The sequence below is a fragment of the Geotrypetes seraphini genome, chromosome 2 (genome assembly GCF_902459505.1).
Source record: "Geotrypetes seraphini chromosome 2, aGeoSer1.1, whole genome shotgun sequence".
In the NCBI taxonomy this organism is placed as follows: Eukaryota; Metazoa; Chordata; class Amphibia; order Gymnophiona; family Dermophiidae; genus Geotrypetes; species Geotrypetes seraphini.
In genome coordinates, this window is record NC_047085.1 from 422316350 (window position 1) to 422334459 (window position 18110).

The 18110-nt window shown below is 40.2% G+C and overlaps 1 protein-coding gene across 7 annotated transcripts in view; it reads right to left on the reverse strand.

The window, feature by feature from the left end:
- Window positions 1-18110, reverse strand: part of AKAP9 (A-kinase anchoring protein 9) — a 409648-nt gene that overhangs the window by 278114 nt on the left and 113424 nt on the right. For all 7 annotated transcript variants that reach the window (XM_033931174.1, XM_033931171.1, XM_033931173.1 and 4 more), the window contains 2 exons: window positions 13842-13929; window positions 13201-13572 (listed from right to left, as the gene is read on the reverse strand). In XM_033931174.1, the coding sequence (XP_033787065.1) occupies window positions 13201-13572; window positions 13842-13929 (460 nt within the window). The remainder of the gene's footprint in view (window positions 1-13200; window positions 13573-13841; window positions 13930-18110) is intronic.

The window sequence follows — 18110 nt, forward strand, 5'->3', positions numbered from 1 at the left end:
CTTAAAACTGATAAAAAGAAAAAAAAAACCTAAGCCGATCAGATCAGAAATACTTCTGCATAAAAACTGGGGAAGCGCACTGTGTTCTGCTTTTATGTGCGAGGTGCTCAAAGCTGTGAGTGTTTTCACTTCATGGGAACGGATTGATCACCATCCGTACGGACTCCAGAGTAGATGTAACAGAAATAAAGCCTTTAAAATTACAAATGTCTAAAGTTTCATTACTGAGACAATAATTAGTCTGAAAGTAAACTAGAGAAGATAATAAAAAAAATCTAGCATGTATCTATATACAATTTGAAGCATCATGTAAAATTCTAAATTCAGAAGTCCTTGAACTGGCATTTTACCCATTCATTTATTTCCATCATAACTTACAATCCAGAAATTATCAAATATTTTCATATTTTTATCACATCTCAGCCAGAGTGCAAAGATAAGCCAATTGATCAGAATTTCCAGTGGTATAACAGACTTATTTCAAGTGGTTTCAGACTGATTTTAGATGTTTGTGTACTTTTGCCTAAGTTTTGCTTCCCCTAAGTGAAAGTGCAAGGAACAGGGATAAAACATGAGAGACGGAGAAAGTAGTAAAGGAGAAGATATGCCAGAAAAAACTGGAAATGAGAGTGTATGCGCCAGGAGGAGGAAGAGAAAGAGGGAGTATGACCTGGAGAGGCAGAAAGTGAGTGACACAAAAGGAGTGTGTAGGGTACGAGGAGTGAGAAGGAAAGAAAATAAGGAGTGAAGATGGAAAGAAAAGATAGAAAAATGCAAGAGGGAAGGGAAGGTGAGAAAGGGGAAAGGACAGATAAGAGAGGCGGAAATATTTCAGAAGGGCCATAAGTAGAAAGAAGGAAGGAGGTGGTATGGAGGAGGAAAAGAAAGAGGTGAAGAGTAACAGAATTATGGAAGTGTGAGAAGGAAGAAAGTGTGCATTGAAAGGTGAGCAGCCAAGGACATGAGTAAGAGAAGGAGGGACAAATGGAAGAATACAGGGGGTTAAAGGGAAGCTTATGAAAAAGGTGAAAACAAAAAAAAATGGAGGAGGGAGTGCTAGGGAGGTAAAATTAAGAACATAAGAGTTGCCATAATAGGACAGACCGAAGGTCCATCAAGCCCAGTATCCTGTCTCCAACAGTGGCCAACACAAATCATAAATACCTGGCAAGATCCCAAAGAATAAAACAGATTTTATGCCATTTATCCTAGGAATAAGCAATGGATTTCCACATGTCCATCTTAATAATAACTTAGGACTTTTAGGAAATTATCCAAAAGTTTTAAAAATCTTGCTAAGCTAACTGCTTTCACCATACTCTTCGGCAACAAATTCCAGAGTTTAATTACACGTTGGATGAATAAATATTTTCTCTGTTTGTTTTAAATCTACTACTTAGTAGCTTAATTGCATGCTCCCTAGTCCTAGTGTTTTTGGAAAGAGTGAATAAACAATTCACATCTACCTTTTCCACTCCACTCAGTATTTTATAGAACTCTAAAATATCTCCCCTGCAAAATCTCTTCTCCAGGCTGAAGAGCTATAGCCACTTTGGATTTTTCCTCATAGGAAAGTTGTCTAATCATTTTTGTTGCCCTTCTCTGTACCTTTTCTAATTCTGCTATATCTTTTTTGAAATGTGGTGACAAGAATTGCATAAAGTATTCGAGGTGCAGCCACCCCATGGAGTGATGCAAGGGCATTATAACAATCTCATCTTTGTTTTCCGTTCCTTTTCTGATCATTTTGCTTTCTATTTGCTTTCTTAGCTGCTGCCGTTGCACACTGAGCTAAGGGCTTCAACATATCAACAATGACACCTAGATCCTTTTCCTGGGTGGTGACTCCTAACATGTAGCCCTGCTTCATGTAGCTATAATTCAGGATCCTCTTTCCAACATGCATCACTTTGCACTTGTTCACATTAATCATCATCTGCCATTTTGATGCCTAGTTTCACAAGGTCCTCTTGCAGTTTTTCACAATCTTCTTACAATTTAACAACATTGAACAACTTTGTGTCAATCAGCAAATTTAATAATCTCTAGATCAGGGGTCTCCAAAGTCCCTCCTTGAGGGCCAAATCCAGTCGGGTTTTCAGGATTTCCCCAATGAATATGCATGAGATCTATGTGCATGCATTGCTTTCAATGCATATTCATTGGGGAAATCCTGAAAACCCGACTGGATTTGGTCCTCAAGGAGGGACTTTGAAGACCCCTGCTCTAGATCATTAACATGTTAAAAAGCAGCAGTCCCATCACAGACCCTGGGAAACCCCACAATTTATTCACAAAAATACCTCTTATTGAATTCTTAATTACTTTTATGATAGAAACAGCAGTGAGTGCTCTTCTTTTTTTTTTTAGTTCAAAAGTTTTATTGAAATTTGTGGATATAAACAACAGTCAGAATTTACAAATACAGTGAAAGTACAAATCACTGGATATCAATACAGTATAATGAACATAAACATGTACATTCCACTACGCTATTAGCCCCCGAAACAAAGCATTGCAAACAAGGCCTTAAGAAAAAGGCTAAAGGCTAAATGAAGTATAGAGAAAGGAGGAGGCAAGAAAAAGAAAGGGATAGAAGAAGATAAAAAAGAAACGATTTCTACAGGAGAGAAGTACATCAACTTGCATCTTGCAACAGGAGTGGTCAACTAGCCAGACTGTATAAAATGATCTAAGAATTTCCAAGGGGAGGGAAGATGAATGGTATGTATAGAAAGTTTGGAAATACAGCATTTTTCATAGGCATAAGATTCATATTTATGATACAAACATAGTGAGTTCCACCAAAAAGTGTATCCAGTAAGGAGGCTGACTTCCAATTCTTCAGTATGTACAAAAGGGCTGTTACGATCATAGCGTCAATCAATTTTGAAGGACAGTTAGAATTGGCAAAACAAGGGTGTTGGGATCTGATAATAATCACGTCAAAAGTGAGATCCGAGGTACAGGAAGTGACAGCTTTGATAGTGGACCAAATGCGGGTCCAGAAGGAGTAGATGTGCTTGCAGTGATACAACATATGATCAAGAGTGCCATCAACTTCAAGGCAATGCCAACATTTAGGATCTGGTTTGAGTTTGGCTTTCCACATGCGGAACAGAGTCCAGACTGCATGCCACATGATATAGAACATAGATTAGGAAACTCTCGATCAGAGCAGTTCCCAGTCAATGTCTTTGTATAGGGATAGATAACATGGTCTCCCAATGCTTCATAGAGTGAGGAGAGAAAGTGTAATGGTGATCTCATAGAATATGATAGAAGATTGAAATAGCTTTACCACCAATAAAAACAAACTTGCACCAGCGATGAACAGTGTTGAATGTATCTGCATCTTCAAAGTGGAGAGAAACTTGAGATATAGCCGATATCAGAAGAGTCCATTGAGAGTGGCATTGGTGCAAGGCGTGGAAGAGTACAAAATGTGGGGAAAGGTATGATCGAGTCAGAAATTCTCAATTGATCCACTGACCAGAGACCAGCATTTTGCCACTTTTTCCAAGAAAAAGGTTTTCCATTATGTTGGAGTTTGAAGTTATGCCATAGTGACATATCAGGTCTATTATAAACAGAAATATCAGCAGCTGAATCCAGATGCCGTAGTGCTAGCTGTGTTGCACTCAGCAAAGTGTATACTCTTAATCGTTTAGGTATATTCATGGTGCATAGGATGGACAAAGGGTCTGGAGAACATATGAATTGTTTCATTTCCAGCCATGCGGGAGGATTATGAGAGAGAGATCTTTGAAACCAATGAGCACCATATTTAGCTAGAGAGGCAATATGATAGAGATGAAAATCGGGAAGGTTCATGCCTCCATGAGATTTAGAAGCTCTCAATTTGGCAAGAGCAATAGTTTCAAGTTTAAGTTTCAAGTTTAAGTTTCAAGTTTAATGATTCTTTTGATTAATCGCTTAATCATAGTTCTAAGCGATGAACAATTTAAAATACATTCAGTGGGAAACAATACAATACAAACTGTGAATAATACCATAGGGTTAAAGATTAGCTCATCATATTCATAACACAAGGTAAAAAAGGGATGTGAAATATAATTCAATATAGAAAAGCAGAACAAAAAAGGAAAGGTACACGAAGGAAACAAATAAAAGCATATTAATACATTAAAATCAATGGCCTAAGGGTTAAAAAATTAAATATCAAAGGCATCTTTAAAAAGAAATGTTTTTAGATTACTTTTGAATTTTCCCAGATCCTGCTCCTTTCGTAAATAAATTGGAAGAGCGTTCCAAGTCTGTGGAGTGGTTACCGAAAAAATAAACTGCCGTCTTGTATTGATAATCTTAAGCGAAGGAATAGTTAATAAATTTTGTTCATTAGATCTTAGAGCTCTAGTTGGATTATAAGGAATTAAGCATTTATATGCTGGAGTTTTATTGAAAAGAGATTTAAAAGTGAGCAAGCAAAGTTTATATGTTATGATGGATAACATACGAGGTTTTTTTATCTTTCCAAATGAATTTGGATAGTGTGGTGTTTATCCATTGATATAGTGATTTTTTGCAATGGGAGGGGAGCATAGATAGTATATATGTAATTTGAGGGGCTAAGGCTACCCCACCAGGACAAGAAAAGAGGGGACCAATGCAAAGTTGCCTGAGTTATCAGTTTTTTGATCTTGGTTACATTGAGATCCATGATTTGCAAAGGGTCTTTATGAATTAAAATACCCAAGTATTTGATGGGATCGTAAGACCATTTAAATGGAAAGTGGGACAATTCAGAAGAGGTAATGAAATCATTTAATGGAAAGATTTCAGATTTTTCCCAATTAACCAGGTAGCCCGAGAGCAGAAAAGAAGAATCTCATCAGCATACGCAGCGGATTTGAGTTGTCTAGCAGTGGATGTGATACCTTGAACTGTGGGATTTTGACGAATAGAGGCAAGAAGAGGTTCTAAAGCTAAATTAAATAACAAAGGTGAAAGAGGGCAGCCTTGTTGGGTCCCTCTATGTAGAGAGATTTTATTGGAAAGAGTTGTTAATCAGGATACGTGAGGTGGGTTGCCAGTACAGCATTTTAATCCAGTTGATAATGTATGGTCCAAAATTAAACCACTGTAGGACTCTTAACAAGAAGGGCCATTCAACTCGATCAAAAGCCTTTTCTGTAGCTATGGCCAAACCCACCTCTGGATCCTGGAGCGATTTGACATGAACATTAATATGATGAAAAAGACGTAGGTTGTCACCAATGTATCGGTTTTTGATGAAACCAACTTGATCTTTATGTATAAGAGAGGAGATTACTTTGTTAAGTCTCAGGGACAGAATTTTGGCCAGAATCTTATAATCCAAATTCAGGAGGGAGATAGGTCTATAATTTTTAACTTGGGTGGGGTCTCTGTCTGTTGTTTTCCAAGGAGGAAATAGCCAACGATATTTCCGAAGCAGAGATAGGGGTATCCAGCTCGGATTTGGTGGAATCATCCAATAAAGGATGTTCTATTTTAGCAAGGAAAGAATCAACGGCTGAGTCTGACTTAGAGAATTCTGATTGGTAAAGTTTTGAGTAAAAGTGTTCAAATTGTGTGGCAATCATGTCCTTCTTGGTGACAATATGTCCAGAGGAGTTTTGGATGGATGAGATATGAAGTTTTTTCAATTTAGTCTTAAGATATTTGGCTAGAGGTTTACCCATGACATTATTACCCATATAGTGACCAGAGGCATGCAGAAACAGATCCTGTCTAGCTTTGTATGAGAGAATAGAATTATATTCGTATTTAAGTTTTAGAATTTGTTGATAGATTGAAGAATTATTCATATAAGCAGACATGTGTTTTAATTCTAACAATTTAATAGATTGTTCAAGGTCTTTTTCTTTTTGAAGTTGGAGTTTCTTTTTCCACGCTGATAATTTGATTAATTCTCCTCTGAGGGAGGCCTTATATGCTTCCTAAATGATAGCAGGGCAAATATCAGGATCTGATGAGTTGATAGCAAAAAATTCAACCATAAAGAGTTGAAGTTTTTCAGAGATCTCTACATCTAGCAGAGGATGATTATTAAGTCTCCATGAGGGAGTGTTAGAAGATAGAGGGGAAATAGCAAGATGAAGAGAGATAGCTGCATGTTTGGTGAGAGTAATTTGGTGTATGATGACATTGGATAATGAATGAGATAATGAAGGAGAGATAAGAAAATAGTCTATTCTAGAGTATGTATTATGTGGGGGGGGGGGGAAGAGTGAGCATTCCCTACCCTTTGGGTTTAGTATTCACCATGGATCAATGAGAGAGTAGTTATTTTTGAGATTAAGGAGTTATTGGGAGGATTTAGATTTGGATGGTTTGCACGTGGACGATCTATCTAAGAAGAGATCTTGAGGTTGGTTGAAATCGCCTCCAATAATAAGTGAACATGAGCCATAGGACAACAGTGAAGTTTGAATCTCCCTAAAAAATTCTGGGTGGTCTAAAACTGGAACATAGATGTTTAGAAAAATATATTCTGAGGAGTGCAACACAGCATGAATCAGGCACCATCTTCCCTCTGAGTCTGTATTATGGGACAAAATGCTAATCGGCAATTTATTATTGAAAAGAATGGAAATCCCATTTTTTTTTATTATGAGCTGCTGGAGAGAAAAAAATGAGAAGAATAACCTTTAATGGCTAATTTAGCAGCTGCTGCGGAGGGAAGATGAGTTTCCTGAAGGAAAATAACATCTGGATGTTTACCATTGATATGATGAGCAATCTTTTTTCGTTTGATGGGATGATTCAACTCATTAACATTGTAGGAGAAAACGTGTAAATTATTTTTGGGGGGAGTCATGCCCGTTAGTAAGGGAAAGCGAAATGAGTTGTTCGGAGGTTGATAATTCACCTGAATTCTCCGCAGAAACTGAGAAAGTGGAACAGTGTGGAGGAGCGATTACTCCATACGTTCGATCACTGTGCCTGTCAGGCTCCGCCCCTCAGTGAGTGCTCTTCTATTAGACTTATTTCAGACATTATCTTAAATGTTGAAAAAGTTTTTATAAGGGGAAGGGACCTTAGATCTCCGTGCATTGTCAGTATGTTAACTAAACAACTGCACTGGATAGGGAAATGACCTCATCGGCCCCACTCCCCCTCCTGCCTAGCAATGTATTCACTAGTATAGTGTTCTTCAACCGCCGGTCCGCAGAAAATTCTTGCTGGTCCACGCATGGCCGGCGAGATCGACGAGCTGCAATTTCCTGCTGGTCCGCGCAGGGCCGGCGAGATCATGGGGAGCCTCCGACAGTGGCTTTCTCCCCTCCCAACAGCTCTCGGTACTTGCCAATGCAGCGATTCACTTTGGAAGCCTTGGGGCTTTTGCTGAGTTGCAGCCGCCTCTGATGATGCAACTTCCTCTTTCCTCAGAGGCGGCACAACCCATCAAAGGACCCAAGGCTGCCTTAGTGAATCGCTGCGCTGGCAAGTACGGAAAGCTGCTGGGAGGGGGAGAAAGCTGGGAAGCTGCTGGATAAGGGAAAAAAGGGACAGCTGCTACTGGACCTGGAAGGAGGGAGAAGGAGAGATGCTGCTGGGAGAGGAAGAGAGAAAGGAGTCTGGGAAGTTGTTGGACAAGGGAAAATAAAGGGGCAGCTGCTACTGGACCTGGAGGATAGGAGAAGGAGAAATGCTGCTGGGAAGGGAGGAGGGAAAGGGAAAGGAAGAGAGTTACTTGTTGGACAGAAGGAGGACAGAAGGGAGAAGGAAAACAGGAAGGAAACAGCTGGCAGGGAGATTAGAGAAGGGGAAGGGGAGAGACAGGAATGAGAAAGTAGAGAGAGCGAGAGAGAGAGAGAGAGAGAGATTGATGATGGAAAGGGGTCAGCAGAGAAATAAGCAGAGAGAGACAAAGATGCTAGATCTGGTGTAGGAGAGATAAAAATGAAGAGAGCAGTGAAGCTGGAATTAATCATGTAAAAAGGAGAGAGGGGGCACAGACTGGATGGAAAGGGGAGAGGGGCATAGAAAGAAGACAAATACCATATGGAAGGGGGAGAGGGCAGACAGTGGATGGAAGGGGCAGATGCTAGATTGAAGAGACAGAAAGGGCAGATGCTGGAAGAAAGAGAGTGAAAAGAAGATGAAAGCAGAAACCAGAGACAACAAAAGATAGAAAAAAATAATTTTATTTCTATTTTGTGATTAGAATATATCAGATTTGAAATATATATCCTGCTAGAACTGGTGTTAGACATAACTGGGGACTGCAAAGCCCAGGCAGTACTTCTATAGCTTCCAGCTGGCTTAGGGTTCTCTCTGACTAGGAGGCAGTTGCCCTAGTTGCACTCCCCTAACACTCCTGTCATGTGTGACTGCTGTATTCTGTTAGTAGCATTCTGTAATAATCTGGTTTATTCAGTTTTCTTGATAGTAGAGGGGATATATGTGAAGGGGAGGGGAGACAGGGATTTTGTTGATCCTTGCTCTGTATTATTTGTATTTATAAAATGACAATTGTACAGAATATTGTTTCTTTTTATACTTTAATAAAATACATTCAATATAAAATCATAGTTAAGGCTTGTGCGGATGGGATCAGATGGTTTGCGGGAACCAAGCTCATGGAGACGGGGCAGAAACGGGGTTTTTAAATTTCAGTCCTAGTAGTTTGCCGGTCCACAAAATAATTTTTTTTTATTTCCGTTAGTCCACAGGTGTAAAAAGGTTGAAGAACACTGCACTAGTATATAAGTTCTATAGCAGCAAACACGTTTGTCAAAAAAGTTAAATGATGAACTTAGCTTAGGCAGGGATTATAGTATAGTTTTTATTTCCTTTCTGAACATCTTGTAGTCTGGGGTTGTTATTAATAGGTTGGAGATTTGGTTATCTATTTTTGCTGTTTGAGTGGCTAGTAGGCCGTCGTATAGTTTTTTCCGTTTTACTTCTTTGATTGGAGGGTAAGTGAATGGGGTGTGTGTTTTTCTATGCCTGGTAGAGGTAGTTTGGATAATGCAGTCGTTTAGGTAGATTGGGCTGTCTCCATTTATAGTTTTAAATAGTATACAGTAGAATTTAAATTGTATTCTTTCCTGGATTGGAAGCCAATGTGAGTTGATGAAAGCCTCAGTAATGTGGTCATGTTTCTTCAGTGAGTAGATGATTCTCAGAGCTGTATTCTGAATTGTCTGTAATTGTTTAATCATTATTGCAGGGCAGGGGAGGTAGAGGATGTTGCAGTAGTCTGCGAAAGATTTCTGTATTGTTTTGTTTATTTGTGGTTGCATGGTGCAGCCTTTGTCAATAGTCATACCTAGTAGTTTTAGGGTGGTTTGCAAAGGGTAATTGATAGAGTTGATTTCTAAGTTAGTTATGGTTGGGATTTTGTTATTTTCTAGGAGGATGAATTTAGTTTTGTCTGGGTTGAGTTTCAGTTTGTGGTCTTCCATCCAAGTCGTAACTGTAACTAGAGTTCGGTGTAGTGTGTCTGTCATTAACAGCTTTGGTTGGTCAAAAGGAATGAGGATTGTGATGTCATTAGCATAGCTATAAGAGGTTAGGCCTTGTTTGTTCAGGTAAACACCAAGAAAGGCCGTATATAGGTTGAAGAGAGTAGGGGACAGTGGGGATCCTTGTGGAACGCCACAGGGGTTGGACCAAGGTTTGGATTTTTCTTTGTCTGATTTTACTTTGTATGTGTTCTGGATTTTAAGAAATCTTCAAACCATGAGTATACTTTATCTGAGATGCCTATTGAGTCCAAGATTTGCAGTAGGATGTTATGGTCTACAAGTCAAATGCCGGCGTCAGGTCCAACTATATGAGCAGCATTTTTTTTCCAATGCTGAGGTGTTGTTTTGCTGTGTCAATAAGGGAGCCTAGTAGTGTCTCTGTGCTGAAGTTAGTTCTGAAGCCGAATTGCGTGGGATAGAGTAAGTTATGGTCCTCGAGATAGTTGGTGATGAGTTTGGCAATTCAATAAAAACCCACAGAGAGGGTAAGAAACCTAGGTGTATGGTTAGACCCAAACCTGGACGTGACAAAACTGATCCAGCGCATAGTGAACAATGCTTATGGCAAACTCTACTGGGTTAGAGGACTAAAACCCTACCTCACCCATCAAGCAATGTCCAATGTAATAATATCCCTGGTACTCTCAATCTTTAACTATTACAATGCAATCCTACTGGGCATTACAAAGTACATGATCAAGCAGATCCAAGTAGTACAAATTGCAGCAGCAAGATTTCTGCTGGGAAAATCGATGCAGTTACACTGGCTCCTGATTGGAAGCAGAGTGAAATTCAAGATCTTGTTGCTGACATACAAAATCATCCATCTCTCAGAACTGCAATATCTAGCAATCAGACTATATAACCTTACGCCAGCATGTGCCCAAGCCAAGAATACCTACTGGAAATACCCTCCTTCAGAGACATTAAATAAAAAAGCATCAGGGCAAGAATGTTCTCAGTAATGGCCCCAACATGGTAGAACAGTATTCTTCAACCACTGGTCCATGGATCGGTGCCAGTCCACAGAAATTTCCTGCCAGTCCACAGGGCTGGCATGTGCATCAGGCCCAAAACTGTGTTCTTCAACTGCTGGTCCATGGTGTGATTGATGCATTGTTAATAAGATTATATTGTGTGTATATATGAAAAATGAATGGAAAAAATAGTGTTACAATTAGGACTATGGGGGCAGGGTCTGGGGTGGAGATTGGGTAGAGATGGGCAGGGTCTGGCCCACGACTTAGCCCAGTGTTCTTTAACCGCCGGTCTGCGGACCGATGCCACTCCACAAAATAATTCTTTTATTTCTGCCGGTCCATAGGTGTAAAAAGGTTGAAGAGCACCGTGGTAGAACTCCCTTCCGAAGGAATTAAAATTAGAGAAGGACACCAGAAAATTCAAGAAAAGGATAAAGACCATCCTTTTCATTGACTACTTTAACAATGCAGCAGACAGGGTGAATATAGCATACCCTAGTGTACTGTATATATAGGGAAAGATAGTATGTGTAAACTGTATACCAAACCATCAGTGAGTATCATCTATGGCAGTGGTCTCAAACTCAAACCCTTTGCAGGGCCACACTTTGGATTTGTAGGTACTTGGAGGGCCTCAGAAAAAATAGTTAATGTCTTAAAGAAATGGCAATTTTGCATGAGGTAATTTCTTTATAGTTTATAAATCTTTTCTTTTGGCTAAGTCTTAATACTAATATTGTCATTTATAACTAAAGAGACATATGATCAAGAAACTGTTTTATTTTACTTTTGTGATGATAAATAGTACTTGGCGGGCCGCATGTGGCTTCCAGGCCACGAGTTTGAGACCACATATCTATGGTATTACCATGTATTGTAACACCATTACAGAAAACTCATATAAACTGCTCTGAATTGACTCCACAGTCATTAGTAGTGGTATAGAAGCTTTCAATAAACATTTCAGGCCTTAATGGAGAACAGCATGGAATCAAATAAAAAGACTCGACACTGGCAATGTTTTGCAATCCTGCCTTTGTCAAGAGTCTAATGTTGCATCAAAAAAACATATATAAATACACATAAAATGCATATAGAAAACAATAATAAACATGCAATAATATTAAAATGCGCATAAGTTAAAACACCAAAATCTGCATAGATAAGAACATAATATGCTTGAATACGTTATGCACGAATGAAGTATGCTTATTATTGCTTTCCATTTTTGTACGTTCATATTTATATAAGTTTTTTATAAGCAATACCAGACCCTATTTAAAGTTTTTTTTGTCTTATCAATTTTGATATATGAACTGTATTTGTGTGTTTTTAAACTAATATCTTAATATTTTATCATTTCTCATTGTTACTTCATTCGTGCATATCATTGCATTCAAGCATATTATGTTCTTATCTATGCAGAATTTGGTGTTTTAATTTACGCATTGTTTTCTATATGCGTGTTTATGTGTATTTATATATATTTTTTGACATACTGTGTATTTACATATATTTGTATTTATATATGTGAATTTATATATATTTATATATATATTGATATTACATATGTGTATTTATATATGTGTATATATATATTACATTACATTACATTAGTGATTTCTATTCCGCTTGTGCCTTGCGGTTCTAAGCGGATTACAAGTTAGAGGACTGGACATTTCCAGTAGCATTGCAGTACATGTAATCAAGAGAGTGTCCAGTTACAATTATTAGTCTGGACTTATATGTGTGTGTGTGTGTGTGTGTGTGTATTTATATATATTTGTGATGTGTATTTATATATATATTTGATTTCGTGCTGTTCTCCAATAAAGTATACTTTGGAATAACACATCGCTGAGTGTGCGACCTCTTTGCCTCACGACTTCCCCTTTCTGGATTCAACTTGTCCGTCATTGAGATCCATATCTGGCTCTCTTCTTGTTTGAGGCCTCCCAGACCTTGCTACATCTTTGGCCTTGAAATCTCCTTAAAAGTTTGCACACCACTTCCTCACTGTGGAGTATGATGGGCTTTTGTTACTGAATGTTTGCATCATACATTCATGAATTTCCTTTGGAATTTTCTTCTGCAGGAATAGGAACTTCATAACGCTCAGAGTTCCACACTTTTCATTGACATGGTTCAATCAATGATCTGAAATGATGTCAAAATATAGCATTACGATTCTGCAAATTGGTACTTTGTAAAATAAAATAACACTCTTTTCAGCTACAGTGGTAAAATAATGCTCAGAATTTAGGAAGATGATATGGCTGAAAACTTTTCAGCACACCCTTGTAAAGGGCTCCTTTTACAAAGTCATGCTAGCAATTCCCATATGGCAAAAGTGATGAAGCCCATAGGAATTCAATGGGCTTCATCACATTTGCCATACGAAATTGCTAGTGTGGTTTTGTAAAAGGAGCACAGACTCTTGCCTCAGCTACCCACTTAGGCTAAATTCTCTGGAGGCAATTTGTATTCAGTTTGTATTAAAATGCTCTGGTAGAAAAATGCTGAAATGTGACAAATTGTGCTCTGGTAGAAAAACGCTGAAATAACAAAATCTGTGGCCTTACATGAAATAAAACAACATAGATACATAAAATATTGTAACACTTTTTCTCTAGAAATCTATCCTACTTCAATTCAGAATAATGCTATTTAAGCAACAATAAGAGGCTACATACAATTTGGCAACTGTTGCAGGGACAAAATAATTGAAATATTACACGTACCTTAGCTATTTCCTCTTCCACTTTTTCTTGATAACGTTTTTCCCAAAACTGATCATCATCCATATGTTCTTTTTTTTCTAGGTCACTAGACAGATGTAGAGAAGCAGTTCCGACGTCTCCATTTAAGTTTTTCTGCTTGTGTTTGCTCAGTTGAACTACTTCTTCCTTTAGGGATGTATTTTCAAGACTCTGCAGTTCTTTAAGGTTAGCCATGTGCCTTTCTAATTCTTCACTGTGCTGTTTTTTTAATGCATTTACTTCTTCTGTGTACTTTCTGTGCAAAACCTGCCTCAAAATCTGTAGCTGCTGGATGGGACCACTTTGACCCTGGAGCGGACGTTCACATTCTTCAATTAGTTTCATCTCATCAAGCTGAAAAAAAGAAAGTTTAAATAAAGGCATGAATCAAATGTTATTATTGATTATAGTTTAACCCCCCCCCCCCCCATATTACCAACATGTTTCACAAGTACAATATTTGCCACAAGATGTTAAAGAAAATTAGCCTGAATATCAATTATTTAATTTACCACATATACTTTTATTTGTTTCACTGGACATATGGTTGTTGCATATTTTTATTTCCACAAAGATAAGTGAACCAAAGCAAGTCTACATTCAAAGCAAATTTGATATATTACCTCTGATGCATCTTTATTTGGTACATAAACCCTTTGATTACTTTCACTTTCTTCCTGCTCGGAACCAACCACCAATTCTGCCAGCTTTCTAAAATTTGAAGTAGAAAAAAAGTGTTAGATATCGAGCTAGTAACCTCTATTTCCCATCCTTTTCAGTAGACCCTAATGACAAAATTAACAAGTTAGTGAAAGAAGAATAGCTTACCTGTAACAGAGATTTCTTTAAAGACAAGATTAATGGCTACACAACAGCAACAAAATGGAAGAGCTCTGCAGAGCTAAAAATTATTAGAACAATTTCTGAGCTTGTACAGGAGGGTTTTGTGCAGCTGCCCCACAAGAACTACCTCATTTTTGAACATGCCATGTATACTATGTATAGGTCACAAAATTTATGACCATTTTTAAAGCCCAATGTTGGAGTGAGTCAGCCAACTATAAGTGAGTATCATAATTTTTCCCCTTCCCTACTCACCCACACCTGTTTCAGCATCTCACCTCAACCTCCCCCATTCTCTCCAGGGGCTAGCATTTCATGTCCCGGGCTCTTCCCTAGTCTCACAGGCAGCAGCCAACAGCCATTGTTCTGCTTCCCCCTATACCTGTTCCCAATGCTCCAATGTTCCTTCTGTGCTGGCATGGGGCTTTGCTGTACAGGCCCATGCTCAGGCAAGCTTCTGCATCACATGCTCTGCCTGACAAGAAATATATCACTGTCCTGTGATGTAATTTCCAGTCAAACAGAGGTCAGGATAGTTCTGGAAACAGGTATAGAGAAAAGTGGTTGCATGGGGAAGGGAAGGGAGGAGAGGGGGAGATTTTGCTGGGGGTTGCTGACCATAGGACTGAGAGAGCACAGGAGATGAGAAGCTTAATCCTGGAAGTGGGGAGGGGGAACATAAGAAAATAAGAATAAAGACCGAAGCAAAGAATTTATTTAGTCTCTCTGCTATGGCTTTATCCTCCCTGAGTGCCCCTTTTGCTCCTTGAACATCGAACGGTCCCACAGATTCCCTTACAGATTTTCTGCTTCTGATGTACCTAAAAATTTTTATGAGTTTTTGCCTCTTTTACAAATTTCTCTTCATTTTCTTTCGTAGCTGTCTTTATCATAAGAACATAAGAAGTTGCCTCCGCTGAGGCAGACCAGAGGTCCATCTCACCCAGCGGTCCGCTCCCGTGGCGGCCCATCAGGCCTATTGCCTGAGCAGTGATCCCTGACTATTTCTATAACTTACCTCTTACTCATATCCCTATAACCTGCCTCTACTCCTATCTGTACCCCTCAATCCCTTTGTCCTTTAGGAACCTATCCAAACCTTCTTTGAAGCCCTGTAACATGCTTCTGCATATCACAGCCTCCGGAAGTGCTTTCCATGTATCCACCACCCTCTGGGTGAAAAAGAACCTCCTAGCGTTTGTTCTAAACCTGTCCCCTTTCAATTTCTCCGAGTGCCCCCTCGTACTTGTGGTTCCCCATAATTTGAAAAATCTGTCCCTGTCTACTTTTTCTATGCCCTCCATGATCTTGAAGGTTTCTATCATGTCTCCTCTAAGTCTCCACTTCTCCAGAGAGAACAGCTCTTTCAGTCTGTCAGTATATGAGAGGTTTTCCATGCCCTTTAGTAGCTTAGTTGCTCTTCTCTGGACTCCCTCAAGCACTGCCATGTCCTTCCTGAGGTACGGCGACCAGTACTGGATGCAGTATTCCAGATGCGGGCGCACTATTGCACGATAAAGTGGCAGGATGACTTCCTTCGTCCTGGTTGTGATACCCTTCTTGATGATACCCAACATTTTGTTTGCTTTCCTTGAGGCTGTGGCGCACTGCGCCGACGTCTTCAATGTTGTGTCCACCATCACTCCCAGGTCTCTTTCAAGGTTACTTACCCCTAGCAATGATCCCCCCATTTTGTAAGTGAACATCGGGTTCTTTTTCCCCACATGTATGACCTTGCATTTCCCTATGTTGAAGCTCATTTACCACTTTTTGGCCCACTCTTCCAGTGTCGTCAGATCCTTTTGGAGATCTTCGCAGTCTTCCGTGGTTTTAACCCTTCTATATAGTTTGGTGTCATCCGCAAATTTAATGAGCTCACATTTTGTTCCCGCCTCCAGGTCGTTGATAAATATATTGAACCAGAGCGGTACCAACACCGACTCCTGCGGAACTCCGCTCGTGACCCGTTGCCAGTCTGAGTAATGGCCCTTAACTCCAACCCTCTGTTTCCTGTCTGCTAGCCAGTTTTTGATCCATCGGTGGACCTCCCTTTGCACCCCGTGGTTCCATAGCTTCTTAAGCAGTCTTTCGTGTGGTACCTTGTCGAAGGCTTTTTGGAAGTCAAGGTAAATGATGTCTATGGATTCCCCTTTATCCACCTGGCTGTTTACCCCCTCAAAGAAGTACAATAAGTTTGTGAGGCATGACCTACCCTTGCAGAAGCCATGCTGACTCGACTTTAGCAATGTTTTCGATGTGCTCACAGATGCTGTCCTTAATCAGCGCTTCCATCATCTTTCCCGGGACCGAGGTCAAGCTCACCGGCCTGTAGTTTCCTGGGTCACCCCTTGAACCTTTCTTGAAGATGGGAGTGACATTTGCTATTTTCCAGTCCTCCGGAACCTCTCCATTTTTTAAGGATAGGTTGCATATTTGTCGAAGTGGCTCTGCTATTTCGTTCCTTAGTTCCTTGAGTACCCTTGGATGAATGCCGTCCGGACCTGGCGATTTGTCACTCTTTAGCCTGTCTATCTGCCTGAGGACATCTTCTTGGCTTACCTCTAGTTGGACCAGCTTATCGTCCTGATCTCCATTTACAATCTCTTCGGGTTCCGGAATTTTGGTTGTGTCCTCCCTCGTGAAGACTGACATGAAGAACTCATTTAACTTGTCAGCTATCTCTTTTTCCTCTTTTACTACTCCCTTTCTGTCTTCATCATCCAAGGGTCCCACTTCCTCCCTTGCTGGTTGCTTCCCCTTAACGTACCTGAAGAATGATTTGAAGTTTGTTGCTTCCCCCGCCAGTCTCTCTTCATATTCTCTTTTTGCTTTCCTAACCACTCGGTGACACTCCTTCTGGTGTTCTTTGTGCTCCTTTTGGTTGTCCTTTGTTTGGTCCTTTTTCCATTTTTTGAACGATGCTTTCTTGTCACTTATCGCCTTTTTCACTGCATTTGTTATCCACACTGGGTTTTTTGTTCTATTTTTTTTGCACCCTTTCCTAAATTTGGGGACGCACAGGTTCTGTGCTTCGTGCACCATGCCCTTGAGTAGGGTCCAGGCTTTTTCTACGGACTCCATCTTCCTTGTGTTTCCGTTGAGTTTCTTTCTTACCATTTTCCTCATGGCATCATAATTTCCTTTTTTGAAGTTGAGTGCCGTTGTTGTGGTTCTTTTCACCTTTGATGATCCGATTTCTAGCCTAAAATGGATCGTGTTGTGATCGCTGTTTCCTAGTGGGGCTAGTACCGCCACCTCTTTTGCGGGTCCCCCTAGACCATTGAAGATTAGGTCAAGAGTGGCATCTCCCCGTGTTGGTTCCATGACCAGCTGTTCCATGAAACAGTCCCTCGTGGCCTCCAGGAATTTGGTCTTCCTCGTGCAGTTTGAGTGCCCGATACTCCAGTCTATCCCAGGGTAGTTGAAGTCCCCCATCAACACCACACTTCCGCTTTTGCATACCTGCTTCAGTTCAGTCTCCAGGTCCTGGTCGATTTCTTCCGATTGTCCAGGTGGGCAATAGTACAGTCCCAATTTTAGATCTGTTCCAGTTCCTCCCGGTAGCTTAACCCATAGTGATTCCAAGCCATCCGCCTTTACTGTTGTTTCCATCCTAGTTGAGGGTATGGAATCTTTTATATATAGTGCTATTCCTCCACCCTTCTTGTGTGTCCTGTCCCTCCTGTAGAGTTTGTACCCTGGTATGGCTACATCCCATTTATTGTCATCAGTCCACCATGTTTCTATGACTCCAATTATGTCTAGGTCCTTCTGGCTGGCTATGATTTCCAGCTCTCCCATTTTGGCCCTTAGGCTCCAAGATTGGTGTATAGGCAATGTAAGTCCCGCTTGTTTGCCTTCCCTGCTGGTTTTTCTTGTGGTTTGGCGCTCCTGGCGACCCCCTCATGGGCTGCTAGTCCCCGAGCCTCATCTCGGTCATCTTCCACCTGCGTTGTGTCTGTTCCGTCCTCAGCCTGTTTCCCCATTTTTGGTTGCCCCTCTGGCTCCCGTTGTTCTCTGTTGATCCTGCTTGCTAGTTTCATTTGTGC